This window comes from Anolis carolinensis, chromosome 2 (genome assembly GCF_035594765.1).
Source record: "Anolis carolinensis isolate JA03-04 chromosome 2, rAnoCar3.1.pri, whole genome shotgun sequence".
Lineage (NCBI taxonomy): Eukaryota > Metazoa > Chordata > Lepidosauria > Squamata > Dactyloidae > Anolis > Anolis carolinensis.
Genome location: NC_085842.1, coordinates 98,156,854 through 98,172,008, shown reverse-complemented (window position 1 = coordinate 98,172,008; position 15,155 = coordinate 98,156,854). Strand labels below are relative to the sequence as shown.

Genomic DNA, 15,155 nt, shown 5'->3' with positions numbered 1-15,155 from the left:
GTCTTTGTTTGAAACAGAGTTGGGTTAGATGGCTCTTAGCACCCCATCTAACTCTAATATTCTGTATTTTCTGAAATGAAGGGAGATTATCTCATGTGTTAAGCACAGGATGTGGAAAGCTTCCCTTTTGTGCTATGCTTTTTTCAATGGGGAGGGGAATATTCAGAAGCCTTTACCCACCTGTAGTCTAACTTAATTTTTCACTAGTTTTGTAATTTCATTCCTTATTTTCACATGTGAGAAAATCTTTAAGAAAATGGATGGAAGGCATATAAGAAGAGTAGAAGTGACCAGATTCATTGTGCATGGGGATAGATGTTTTATGAAGATGCTCACGCTTGAAGGACTGGGAGCGCAGGAAGATTTGCAGCAATGCAAAATACCAGCCTTTCTTGGACACCTCATCCTAGCCACTGCTTGCTGTTGAGTGGCTTGATACCTTGCCAGCCAAGCCTGATAAGTAAAAGTGCTGTGCCTTTTAACTGGTGCCAAGAGTGGATTTACACATCTGTGTCTTTTGAGTTGAGGCTGTGTTGCCATCACTGAGTCGATGACAGTACCAAGATAACAATAGTGGTCCTTTTGGGGGCTGGTTAATGGATAAAGAGAACAGTTTGTATGAGGAATCTGAGAGCCTTTATAACAACTTTCTTTAACCATCATGACTTCACAGAGCTACTTTGCTTTAGTCTGTTGCTTCCCTTGGTGGGTTCCTCTGGTTTTCAGTTTAAAGATAGTAGGCAGGAGGATGCACCGAGAAATATTTTTCTCTCCCATATAGCTCAAACAGAAGTAATTGATGTGGTGCTTTCCAAAGGTGTGTTGCATTTCCTTGCTTGAAATGATATGCTTGAAAGCTTAAGAACCCAGGGCAGAAACAAGGTATGCTAAATGTGGCATTATTCCAAAACCTGGAGCCATCCTGCAGTTTTGAAAGACAACATTCGTATTTGCTTCTTTGGCTTGTGCCTATGAGGGTTCATTTTGGTTAATGGATGAGTTAAAAGTTTTAAAGTACCAGTGTAAAATTTCTGCCTTGCTTCCTTAGGTTTCAGTCTATTTATGCAATTAGATATTTTAGAGATTCAAAGGCTAGGTATCAGTAGTATGTATATGCTATATAGGTGTAGGCGTGGATGAAATATGTTGTTTCTGGTCATATGAAGTAGTTCATCACATAGTGCATTACATAAAGTAGTCTGTGGGTTTCAGAGTTCATAGATCTCCCTTGTTGGAAAGTCTGTAGACCACACAATATGCCTGTTGCAATAATTAAAAAGTGTCAGTTTATGATCCTTCTTTTCTGTGGCATAAATGGAGGAAGCCAAGATGTGTAAGTGTCACCATTAGAATCCAGGCTCCAGAGTTTGTGTTAAGGAGAGCTCCCTACAGAACAGCCTTGCCACCGAGGCTGCTAATCTGAACAGTTCTGTGCAATAGTTTCAGAAAGTGCCGGGTATCTGCAAGAGCATAGAATTTTTGCCTGACTTGACTATCTGTACATGTATAATACGCTCTCTTCCATTCCCTTCATGAAGTCCTTTAAGACTTCAGTCTGATTTAAACAAACATCACTTCACACCCACCATGAGCCCATGAGACACAGGGTGTTTTTGCAGCTGGATATACCACCTACCACTTCTTTCTGATTTAGCTTTTTTGGAAGTGGCGTTAGATTTAGGAGTGAGCGAGAAGCATGGGGGAAGGAGGAAGAGGACAAAAAGATAAATCTGTTAAGCAACTGTTTTAATCTCATTTGATTATTTAGGTCAGGAATGAGTAATTTGTGCCCCCACCCCCATACCCAAATTCTTGGCTGCAACCCTAAACATCCCTCATTTACTGTGCTAATGGGCCAGTGGGAAATTCAGTTCAACAATGTCTGGAGGGCCAGAAGTCTCCCACTTCTCATTAGTCAGTATCATTTATTTTACAACACCTACGGCATCAATGTCTTGAAGGTCAGCTGTACAACTTGAAAAATATCTATTGTAACAAAAAATCTACTAGATTGGTATCAATTATAGCATCCAAGTCAGAAGAACCCTTAAAAACGTGAAGTTTCCCAGGTAAAGAAAGAACAGCAAACATGTAGTGATGCTTTCAAACCAGGGTGTTTCACTTAAGATGGGATAGTTACCTATGAAATTTTGAGTTGGCTTTTTCCTGGACAGTGGACAGTTGTCACCTTTTGGGTTTCCTCCTCTACAGCTCCCTTCAGTTACAGCATAGAAAACTAATAATGATTAAAGGAGTAGTGCAAAAAACATCTGAAAAACCATTATATCCAGCCACTTTTAATCACAAATTTTAAACTTGTGTCTTATGTTTAATCTTTGTGCTGTGTATTTTAATATGTATTTTGTAGAAATATGTTTTAATATGTGTACTTTCTAGAATTTTTAGATGATTATGTATTTTTAGTGATACTGTAACCTGCCTTAAGCCACTAGGATAGATGGGTAAGAAATAAAATTATTGTGGTGATTATTGTTATTGTTGTTACTTTTATTTATTCTTTCATTTATTACACTATTTATATCTCACTGTTTACCATATGGTTTAAGAGTGGTGTACAGCTAAAACAACAAACAATTCAGGACTAAAACAATCAAATAGCTTAAACAGGATAAAACATATTAAACATGACACCAAGTTAAAGCAGCTTAAATGCCTGCCACAATTAAAACCATGTATATTCAAAGTAAATTAAACCCCAAAGGCTCTGCTTTGGTCTTTGTTTCATGGCTTTTGTTTCCAGAAACTTTGCCTACAAAGTCTATTGGTCTTTGTAGACAAACTTTGTTCTCCTTTAATGTTTCATTGCTGATGTGTCCCTTGAAAACTGGCATGCCACGTTGTTCTAGTTGCTTAATCTCTTTGACTTTGTCCTTCTTTTCACTTCTCCTTGCTTTAATGGGTGTCTGATAAGTCCCTGCCTAAAGGTTTTGTGTGATCTCCCTACAGGCCAATGAGAACAGCCTGCTGAGTGCTCAACTGAAGGGCTTCCCCCTCTTCCTCCACTCCAACCTTGCGCTAAAGGATTGCAGTATCAATCCCAAATCACCACTCCTGTACATCACGCGGCCCAGCGAGGTGGAGAAGGGGCTCCTTCCAGGGGAGGACTGGACAGTCTTTCAATCAAACCATTCCACCTATGAACCAGTTCTCCTGGCTAAAACTAAGTCTGCAGAGTCTATCCCACACATGAGCATCGATGCGGCACTCCATACCACTGTAGTACAGGACTTGGGCCTTCATGATGGTATCCAGAGAGTCCTTTTTGGCAACAACCTCAACTTTTGGCTGCACAAACTGGTCTTTGTGGACGCGGTCTCTTTCCTTACTGGCAAGAGGCTTTCCCTCCCGCTGGACCGCTACATCTTAGTAGACATTGATGATATCTTTGTTGGCAAGGAGGGTACGCGAATGAAGGTGGACGATGTAAAGGTAAACAGACTTATAATCAGTTATTATACTTTGAATCCATTGCATATCTGGTGCTTGATGATCTATGGATCCTTTCTTTGGACAAAAATACATGTGAGGAACTTTTGGTTCCTCAAATGTTTTGGGCATTTAACTCCCACTTACTGGTTCTCCATTGTAAAATTCAATCCTTGAGTTCTTTCTCTTTTGTTATACTGGAGTATGGAACACTGGGAAAATGACACTTAAAATGCTGGATTTATAATGAATGGTAAGACCCCATCTTCTTTAATTTTAAATCTAGATTCAGATACTAGTTTCTGCTCTGTTTAATTGTTTGGTGTTCACAGCTGAATGGTTAATTGCAGAGGCTTGAATAAAACTGGCTACAAAATTGTTTAATCAAGGGTTTTGTGTAGTTAATATTAAAGTGAAAAATAACTTGGATTAAAACTGAATAGTTGCATACATAGTTTATTGGCCAGTACTTTTAGCATCTGAGGCAGAGACCTACATTGGCAAGAGCTCAGGGTTTTACATTTTTGAGCAGAACTCAAAAAATATGAGACAGTTAATTTAATCAGAATTCTCATTGCTTTTGTCAGAGCAGGGATAATTAATTCTTGGTCAGAGTTTTGAAAAAATACTTCCAGAATTTCCCTGCCATGTTGGTCAGCTGCTAGATTGTAAAAGTGGCAGTTAATTTTTTTTCTATTTTAGCAGAAATATTAGAGGCAGCGATTTCAATGTTCCAGATAGCTAGATCGGTTTAATAAATGTGTAATGATCAAAAATTTGACAGCTGCTCTTCAAAGAAGGCTGCAGGATAATTGTTGTGCAGGTTTTCAGTGATGAAAATCTGAAAGTATGCTCCCGATGCATTTAATTATTCTATGGCAGATAAAGGCTAACTCAGCCATTATGTCTTTATGCTGATATGAACTATCTGAGCTGTTTTCAAGAACATGCTTGTATTAGAAGAGGTAATAGAGGAGTCCCAAGATGGTGAGTTATTAGCCAACAGTGACCTCTAGTCTGGGAAGCTGTAAAATGTATCTTAGAATATGCATGCCACAGTTGCACAGTAAAAGAACTTCACCAGTTTGCATATTAGCCACTCAACTGTACACATAAGTGCAAATGCTTCCCTGGTTTTTTGCAGGTACAAGCCCTTCTAATAGTACTGGGTGAGATGTGCTCTTGCAACATTTATTCTCAATTCCGAATTTTGGAAAACTTGAATTTGCACTGATTGGAAGAAACTGCAGACTTTATGGATGCTCTGTGGCCAGGGCTCCTTGAATATACCTTGGTGGCTTGGGATGGAGTTCTGCTCTTGCAGCTCATGTGCCACCAGTCTCAATTTAATGAAGTGCCTGGTGTATTAGGATGTGTCTGTGCCTATGCAACCATCTGCACTTTGTTTACTTTTGCTGTTGAATGCTTATTTAATTCAGGATGTGATGGGTAGATTTTCATAAATCTGGCATGCCAAATGTAGAATTTCAGATCAATTTCTCTTATGGACCATGGAACATTAGGAAGAACTTCCTCCAAAGCCTTTGGAGGCTTTTAAGCAGAGGCTGGATGGCCATCTGTCGGGGGTGCTTTAAATGTGATTTCCTGCTTCTTGGCAGGATGATGGCCCATGAGGTCTCTTCCAACTCTACTATTCTATGATTCTAATATTAACATACAACGAACAAAATGACCAGCAGATCGGACAGCATTACCATAAACTGTGGTCAAAGCTAGTTCTAAAAATAGGCCCATTCAATCTAGTGGATTGAGATTCTGTAAAATCAGTCTTCAAGATTCTGTGTTGGGCATAGCTGAACAACTTTTTCTATCTTACAAGGCTCATCCGTGTTTCCTGGAGCAAAGACTGCTCCAGGGTGCTCCGACATGGCTTCTGTGATAGAAATTAAGGATGCCCCTTAAACATAATCAGTTTGTTCCCTGTCTGGGGTAAAATCCATGGTGGGGCTTTACAGAATTTTCCATGTGGGACTTATAGTGTATGTGCGTTTTGATTTTCATTATTTCTTTTCCCCCTCTCAACTTGACAGGCTCTGTTTGATACCCAGAATGAACTGCGCACCCACATCCCAAATTTCACCTTCAATCTGGGTTACTCAGGGAAATTCTTCCACACAGGTAAGAACAAGAGTGGTAGAGTATGAGTGGTGTGTGGGCTCTGAATTTTTTCACTTTCTGTCATTGCCACGTCGGAGGAGTTAACTTAAGTGTCCAGATGTTTTATAATGTTTGTCTGCAGTGATAATGACCACGAGGCCAGGACTACAGGGTGGAGGAAGCAGCCCTTCTACCTCTATCCATGGCCAGTCCCTCTTTCTTGGAGGGCAGAGTTGCATGCACCACACAGCTGCTGCACCCTGTAAAAGAGGCTTTTGTTGTCCTTAGGGGTATGGGCAGCGTTGTCTTACACCCATGTTGAAGGCAGCAGTAAACTTACCAGTCTACTGACCTTTTGTACAGAGAGTGGAAGGACTCAGGCAGCAAAATCTCCTGGATCAGCACTGTCTGGCAGTATTCTCAATAAGATTTACAAAAGAGCCTCCTCTCTTTCTCTCTCTCACACACCCCTCTTCAATTCATTTTAGCATTGGAGAGCAAGGCATTTCAACAGTCACAGGAAATCAATTATGGAGAAATCCTTTAAGAAATTTGAGTCTTTCATTTATGTCCTCAGTTTTTCATTTATATCCTCAGTGGTGATGATGATTATGATGATGGTGATGGTGATTGCTTGGGCCTGGCAGGTACCGATGCAGAGGATGAGGGAGATGACCTGCTGCTGTCCTATGTGAAGGAGTTCTGGTGGTTCCCCCACATGTGGAGTCACATGCAGCCTCACCTCTTCCACAACCAGTCTGTGCTGGCCGACCAAATGACCATGAACAAAAAGTTTGCTGTTGTGAGTATGATGCCAGTTGGAGGCAGAGCATGGTTGAGGGGAAAAAAGAAATGTGGACAATTTTGGATTGTGGGGTACTTTAAATTCCAAAATTCCAGATAAGGGAGGCTCACTGGGTACAGTCAATAGCAAGAAGCAGTATACTTAAATTCTTGTGTATTTTAAACCCCACAACAACAGATCATGCAATTTTCAAAACCTTATATCTATAGTTACTGCATATTAAATTTCATTTAAGTGTTGAGGCATATGAATGTGTATAAAATGGCCCTCGTATTATGATCTCCTAGAGATACTGTAAAACTGCTTTCTTATCTTGTCCTGGTGCCAGACTGAGCTACTGTCCCTTTTCCAACCATGATAACAAATGAAGCTTGCAGAAGCAATAATACATGAGTTGTTTCTGCCAACTCCACCCTTTCTATCAGCACCCTTGAAGTCTGCTCTTGCTTTTTGTACTCAGTTTTTTGCTCTATAGTTCATACATTCCCTAGCTTTTCTTTAAAAGAGATAATTGTTTTTGTGACCTTTGCCAGCAGAATGTAATCTTTGATCCTAGTAAACAGTCCTCTATTATTAGAGCTTTTGTTACCTATTGAACACAAAACTTAATTTCTCCAAGGACTGGGTGTGAGTTTTCAGAATCTCAGTCAGTAGTTGGTCCTGTGGGTTCGCACAAACAGAACTTTTCTTAAGTAATATTTAATGCACCGTGCTGCTGATGTGCTCACATTTACTTTTCATGAGCAACAAGAACTGTTGTCGAAGGTTTTCATGGCTGGAATCACTGAGTTTTTGTGAGTTTTCCAGGCTGGATGGCCATGTTCCAGAAGCATTCTCTCCAGATGGTTCACCCACATCTATGGCAGGCATCCTCAGAGGTTGTGAGCAAGAACTTTTGATATATAGTTCTTTGCACCTCCTCTCCAGTTTGTTTTCTGCAGATGTTCAAAGTTCTTTTATTTAGAGAGTTCTTAATATAGTAGATTCTCACTTATCCAAGCCTCTGGATAATCCAAGCCATTTTTGTAGTCAATGTTTTCAATATATCATGATATTTTGGTGCTAAATTCATAAATACAGTAATTACAACATAACATTACTGCGTATTGAACTACTTTTTCTGTCAAATTTGTTGTATAACATGAAGTTTTGGTGCTTAATTTGTAAAATCATAACCTAATTTGATGTTTAATTGGTTTTTCCTTAATCCCTCCTTATTATCCAAGATATTTGCTTATCCAAGCTTCTGCTGGCCTGTTTAGCTTGGATAAGTGAGACTCTACTGTATAACAACTAGTTTTATTCTAAGCCTGGTATTTTAAGTTTGTAGACAGCACATCCTAAGGAAAGGGTTTTTTAAAAAAAATTATGCAGCCCCTTAATTTTAGTGGCCGTGTCACATAGCTCCCAGATCCTTACAGCACAGTTCTTATCTGACCTTTTTGTAAAATAGGTGCTGCCAAGCAACCAGTCTTTAATGGTTCCTTCAGTGGGATACACACTTCACCTCTCTTTGTACTCTTTCAATATGGCAAAGTCAGCTCCAACAGACCTACTCAAGGGAGTAGAAAATGAAAAGATTAAATCATCAATGTTTTTTTTTTAGTAGAGTAGTTTTGTAAAAGATGCCAAAGATGAGACAAAACACAGAATTTAGGATCTACTTCTGTACTATTAGAAGGGAAAAAAGAAAAAGGTGGGAGGGGAAAAAGAACCATAAAATCTTGCAGAATATCTTCTTTTTAAAACTGCTGGACTACTATTGAGCAGAGATTTGTATTCTGTATTGTTTTGGAACCTGTGGGTTTCTGGAATGTGTTACTATAGTCATCCTTGTGTCCCCCTGGGGAGGGTTGCTCACACATAACACAAAATGCCTTTTGGCTATAAAGTAGAGTAAAAATGTAATACTGTCATGTTGATCATGTTGTTGCTCATTTAATCCTCTTGCATCTACAGGAAAACATCTGAGGCTGGCGCCAAGCTTGAGCTATTGATCATGTAAAAACCTTCCAACCTATTCTGCTGACTAAATTTGTTAGAAAGATATAAACAAATTGAACAGAAGGACCTGTGTGATTAAGGGGGGAAAGCAGCAGAGGTCTTTGTTGCTAGCTGCCTGGGCCACTCACCGTTCCCCCTTTTAACCTCACAGAGAGCGGAGTAACTCACCCAATTTCCTAAACAGTTTCTTCTACTTGCTTATGCTAATTCTGGTGGTGGCTGTTTTTTACTAGTAAGATACAAAACAGCCTCCACCCCCACCTTGAAGGGGCCAGCTGTTCACTTGCAATGGATTCTTTTGTTATAGCTCCATGGATTATTGTGGCAGACAGTGTTATGAATTCTTGTCTCTCCTCCTAGGAGCATGGCATCCCCACTGACATGGGATATGCAGTGGCACCCCATCATTCAGGCGTGTATCCGGTCCATGTTCAGCTCTATGAAGCCTGGAAGCAGGTCTGGGGCATCAGAGTCACAAGCACTGAAGAATATCCTCACCTCAAACCCGCTCGCTATCGGCGAGGTTTTATCCACAATGGAATCATGGTAATCAAGAAAGCACATTGATGTGCTAATTGCTCATTTAAGTCCCTTTTTGTACACCAACCCAAATGAAAAGAGGGGAAAAGTCCCAGTATTATTCTCTGGAATTCTCTTAGATAATTCTTGGGACAGGGCTGGAAGCACAAGACATAGGATTTGGTTTAAAAATCAGCCTTTTTTTCTCATTGCCCGACAGGAATTATCTGTGTGAACCTAGAACTACAAAATGTCTTTAAGTTAATGGTTGGAAAACAGGATTTCTTTATGAACTCACAGCATATTTCAAAGAAGGTTACAAGGAAAATCTCACTGGAAGTAAAAACAAAAATGCAAATGGAAAGTACATAAAAGCTAATGAAAGAGGCTCCTGGCTTTTTTACACTTCTGTATAGTTAATTAAGAGATCGTTTTACTAAGTTTCTAGGAAAGACATTTCATATTTTGTAGAAGATGGGACTGTTACTGAGAGATCCTGCCTCCCAATGTTGTGCCCAAATCTGGGTCAAACACTGCTGTCTACTGACTAGACTTCAGTTGCCCTGGTGAGCTCGCATAGACAAGGTGCAGGGGTTTTAGGTCATGCAAGGTTGCAAAGGTTAAAATCGGTATTTTCAATTAGGTTTCAAAATGAATGGAAGGTATGCAGCCTGTTCTTCATGGTTTCTAAATTTATAGAAGTGGGCAGCCTGAGAACTCTCCCATCAAGGACCCTTGTTTTAATGTTATATCCTGCCTAAAGCTGCAGGGAGAGGCGGGTAATACATGTATCATCATTATCTTCATCAGAAAAAACATTCTTAGAGCCTAAAAATGACCAATCAGCCATTGTGTGATCAATGGTTTAAAGGCTATTGCCCTTCTATTGAACTGTTTTGGGTCTAAAGAAGCCTTGCATCAAAATGGAAAATGGTCACGAGTTATTCTTTCTTTTAAAAAAAATTTTTTTAGGACATACACATGCACAACATTTACAATTCCCACCACCACCACGAGGATTATTTTCTTTTACATAATCCTGTTTGAGACAATCTTTCTCGATTTACATACTGTATAACATTTGTAGTGATTCTTTAAAAAAAAAAAAAAGGATTAGAGATGTCTTCCCGTTCTCTAGGTGGACCTGTAAGAATGCATTTCTTAAGAAATGCTTAAGAGAGGTCATGTACTATATCAGACAGGAATTAATGGCTGTTCACCTCTGTTCTATTTCATCTTTGAGGACAGCTCCATAATTAAGATTAGATGTTGCTGAGGAAGGGATAGCATCTGGGCTATCTCAGAAGAGAAATAGCCCTTCTTATTAGCTGCAGTTGGGAAAAGACACAATCAGCACTGTTTTTCAAGGAGAGCTGGATCTGGGAATACTGCCTGATCAGAAAGGGCCAAAGAGACTTATCCCTTCCAGACTATAGCTGTTCCTAACCAGATTGACCTGCATCTTGTCTTGATTCATTTTCAATCCATTTCCCATTTCTGATACATACAATTCAATCACTGAGCTGCATGATTACTATCCCTATTCAAATGTCTTCTGCAGTTGACTGAAAACCAATAAGAAAAACAATCCCCAAGTATGTATCTTTTTCAGTCTTAGATCAGTTGTCTCTTTAACAGGTTTCCATGCTTTAATAAGATTTTTCTTCTTTTTAATTCCAAGTATTTTCTGGTGGTAAACAAATTAATAAAATTAAGAAGACACTGACATATGTAAACTAATTTGGAGCTCTGTGTTGAAACTTTCCTTTAGGAATAGTTCTCTTTGCCTTGACAGGAAAGGTGCTAGGGGTTGTTAACACACAATAATGTCCAGCTCCCAAGTTAGGATAAACTTTGCCAGTGGCTTCTTGCGGATGGTGAGCAGCATCAAGGGTTCAGTACATATTTCAAAGGGTTCTTTGTCCTGCATTATCATCTGAAACATCTATATTCTGTAATAAGTGATATCATATCAGAGCTATGTTGGCTGACATTTCAAGCTGGTATAAGCTTCACCTAGTGCAAATAAATGAGTTGAGCTAAGGAGGCAGGATGGTACTCTTATCCAGAAAAAAGAGATAACATGGAAGAGAAAAAGCCTACTTTGTTTCATTTCATCCAAGCATTGATTCAGAAATATGGGAGTGCTTAGAATAGAGAAGAATTAGGGGATTTTTGAAAAACATTTTTGAACACATGAAACTTAATTAGGTAATGCTGCATAAGCTACTTTAAAGCAAGGTTGACTTTGAAGCCCTTTTGATTATGCCTTGACTCTGAGCAAAAGGAGAGAAAGATGGAAGGAAAGATATCTTCTGAGAGGAATGGCTTTGGAAAAATATAATTAAAAATAATGGCTAGTATGGCACTGAGGAGGAATTTTTACAGATTGCGGTTTCAGTGGTATCTGACATCATTGTGATAAACAGCTATACAACTTGAGCTCAGTAACTAAGAGCAGATACACTTTTTTATAGTTTATCAATGTCCAGCTGTTAACAATTAGTGCAAGAAGATTTCATGTTAAAATGATTAAGTGTTATCCCATATAATTTAAAGAATATGGCTGGGAGGTATTTTAAAATAAAGCTTTAGGAGAAGGTCTGAGCTAGTTACATTCTTGTTAGTTTTAGCCATAATGTTTATAGCCACAGCTTGGAATTTGGCCGGACTTTCATCGTATAGTCCGGTATAAACAACAAAGAAATACTTGGCTTATTAAATTGTCTCATTATAGAAACTGCAAGAAAGGGAGATAGTTAATTATGGAACACTGGATGCCGTTGCCAAACTGGAATACCACATAGCCCTTCTTTTCTGCACGTACTAAACTTTGTAAAAGTTTGGTGTATTTCCTTTTTAAGAGTACCAGTGAAATAAAAGGCAAAACTGCACAAATGAATAAGCTTAAAACTGCATGGATGAGACTCCCTGTTTAACTCTCAAGAAACTAATAGTCTTCCAGATATCCCCCACCAGGACCTAGGAGACAAAAGAAACAAAATCCCCCAGAGTGCTCCCTCCAAGATGTCCACCAGATGCTTAGGAAAGGTCATGTACTGTATCAGACGGGAATTGATTTTTTTTTCCAGATAGCTTAACCAGGTCAAAAGGGAGGGGACAGCTGCTGTATATTCTTCCTCTGTCTTTCTGCACTTGTGGAGAGCAGTGAGGTGAGAGCCAGGAGATTTTTTTTCTCTAGGGAAGAAAAGAAATGGAACATAATTGCCTTCTTCCTCTCCTCCTACACTCAGTAGTCATGGCTGGAAGCCAACCATCCTTGGGAAACCTGGTTGATTGTGGATGAGCAGCATACTACACTCACACTTGTTTGCAGAAGAAGCACCTAAACAGATCACAAGGCTTTGCTCTTGAAACAAAACAAAAATAGAGTCCATGGGTTGCTTTCGATTTGGTTGTAGAATCCATTTCTGGTTTGTCGTGAAAAAAACAGACCAGAATGACATCTGCACCTGTGTTCCCCCAAGACAGTAAAACAAGCCATAGAATGAAATTGGATTTTATTTAGCTGTTTTCACTGCAACAGGAAAGTTGGTATAGCATATGTAACGTGCAGCCAGATTCCTGTGGTTTCTTAGCCCATGTCATGCAAATTGGCCCATGTGGTTATTTAAATTGTCTGTGTGAGTTTGCAAACTGTGTGAGTTTGCAAAAACATACATTAGGTAGGGAAAGTGTTGTCTTCAAATGTTTTTTTACTGATGGTTTAGTTGTTAATTTAATTTATACTTTAACTAGCTGTGCCCGGCCACGCGTTGCTGTGGCTTAATCTGGTGGTGTTGGTCAGTCTACATTAGGTTGTATTTATGCTGTGACCTCCACCCTTCTTTATACTCACATTAGTAGTAGTATTTGAAGTCTGTAACCTTCTTCAATTTTTGTGTTGATTGATAATTGCTTGAGATCCCTGTTGTCTTTGGTTTGTTGTTAATCATGATGTCTGATTCTGCTGAGTGCGGTTTATATCTTATTGTGGTACAATAGTCTTTTTTTTGTTTTGCCTGTGTAGGTGTTTATTGTTGTTGTTGTTGTAGTGGTCATGAAGGCTGGATAAGTTAGATGCTACTGTATTGTTTTTTGGAGGCCCAGTGTAGCACTGACTGGCCTCTCAGCCTCAGTGCCTGGCTGCTTCTTGCCTGTGATGGTGTTGATTCTTATTGTTATTGTTGTCATTGTTATTATTGTAATTGTTTTTTTGGAGGCCAAGTGTGAATGTAGGGATTTGGGAGGTGGATGAGCACTGAATGGCCTTGTAGACTCAGTGCATGGCTGATTCTTGCCTGTGTAGGTGTTTATTATTAGTGGGTGAGTGGATGGATAGATGAGTGGATGGATAGATAGAGTGGGTGCTCTCCTTGTTTCCTTTATTCCTATGCTGTTCCCTTTCTCTGCTCCGATCCTGAGCTCGCTGATAAGAACACACTGGTCAGAAAGGAGGGTAAATATAACCGGATCAATGGTGTTTCTCTCCCTTTTGCTCTTGGCCTTCCGGGCAGAGAGGGAGGACTCTTGTACTTGGCATTCCTTCGCTTCCCTTCCCTCCCTCCTTCCTTTATTCTATGCGTCCCAGCCTTTCCTGCCTGCAGAGCCATGGAACTGGGTCAATGGGTTGGATGGCGGGGAAAGGGAGAAGGAAGAGGCCTCTAATTGAAATGCATGGACTCCATGCCATGGGGTGCTGGAATTTGTAGTTTGCATACAGTCCAACCCCTTTCTTTCTTTTTGTCATGGAGGAACAACCCACCCAAACCTCTCAGACAGATGGCCATCTGGTTTAGTTGTGTTGTTATAGTCACAATGCATTGTTGTGAGTTTTATGGGTCCAGATTGTGGTTTTGTGATGTGGTTGTGTTGTTACAACCAGGAGGCAAGGCTTTTGCATTGTGTTGTCAAGTTTTGTATTTCTGGGGTGTTTAGTTGTGTGCCAAGTTTCGTATTTCTGGGGCGTTTAGTTGTGGTGTTATAGTCATGATGCATTGTTGTGAGTTTTGTGGGTCTGGATTGTGTTTTGTGGTGTGATTGTGTTGTTACAACCGGGAGGCAAGGCTTTTGCGTTGTTTTGCCAAGTTTTGTATTTTAGGGGCATTTAGTTGTGTTGTTATAGTCATGATGCGTTGTTGTGAATTTTGTGGGTCTGGATTGTGGTTTTGTGGTGTGGTTGTGTTGTTACAACTGGGAGGCAAGGCTTTTGCGTTGTTTTGTCAAATTTTGTATTTCTGGGGCGTTTAGTTGTGTTCCAAGTTTCGTATTTCTGGGGCATTTAGTTGTGTTGTTATAGTCACGATGCATTGTTGTGAGTTTTCTGGGTCCGGATTGTGGTTTTGTGGTGTGGTTGTGTTGTTACAACCGGGAGGGAAGGCTTTTGCGTTGTGTCGCCAAGTTTCGTATTTATGGGGCGTTTAGTTGTGTTGTTATAGTCACAATGCGTTGTTGTGAGTTTTGTGGGTCCAGTGTGGTTTTGTGATGTGATTGTGTTGTTACAACCGGGAGGCAAAGCTTTTGCGTTGTGTTGCCAAGTTTTGTATTTCTAGGGCGTTTAGTTGTGTTGTTTTAGTCATGATGTGTTGTTGTGAGTTTTGTGGGTCCGGATTGTGGTTTTGTGGTGTGGTTGTGTTGTTGTAACCGGGAGGCAAGGCTTTTGCATTGTATTGCCAAGTTTCTTATTTCTGGGATGTTTAGTTTTGTTGTTATAGTCACTGCCCCCACAACTTTATCCTTTTATAGATATAGATATAGATATGTATACTTTATAAGGTATTTTTATTGGAACTTTGTTAGTTATGTTGAAGGCAACCTTGCATCCTAACCTCAAAAGAAAACAAATGCATAAAAAAGCTTTGAAAGTTAATGACTTTTCTTAGGCTGGCCAGCTGCCTTCTCCCACTTGGTACCCTTCATAGATACTGGATTCCAGTTCCCATTATCCCCATCCTGAACAGCCATGTGTAGTCCAATGCAATTGGAAAACACAAAGTATGATTAAGATCCTGGTTTTACAGTCTTGGCTGTAACAACATCTAGTGTGATTAAGGGAAAGTTTTCCTTAGATGCATTTGCATAACCTAGTTATTTCAGTTTCACTTTAATAATTATGACTCTATCTCAAGGATGCCTGGGATTTACAGTTTGATGAGGTACTTAGAATTATTTTCTAAAGAGAGCTATTTCATTCAATCCCCTGAGTTACATATCCCAGAATTCCTCATGATGGAGCAGTGACAGTTAAAGTGGTATTAAATTG

General features: G+C 39.7%; 1 protein-coding gene across 1 annotated transcript in view; it reads left to right on the top strand.

Annotated features, from left to right (window-relative positions):
• Window positions 1-15,155, top strand: part of ndst1 (N-deacetylase and N-sulfotransferase 1) — a 108,575-nt gene that overhangs the window by 70,991 nt on the left and 22,429 nt on the right. Inside the window, exons 3-6 of the mRNA XM_062970281.1 lie at window positions 2,968-3,450; window positions 5,499-5,586; window positions 6,213-6,367; window positions 8,735-8,920. Coding sequence (XP_062826351.1) covers window positions 2,968-3,450; window positions 5,499-5,586; window positions 6,213-6,367; window positions 8,735-8,920 — 912 coding nt within the window. The remainder of the gene's footprint in view (window positions 1-2,967; window positions 3,451-5,498; window positions 5,587-6,212; window positions 6,368-8,734; window positions 8,921-15,155) is intronic.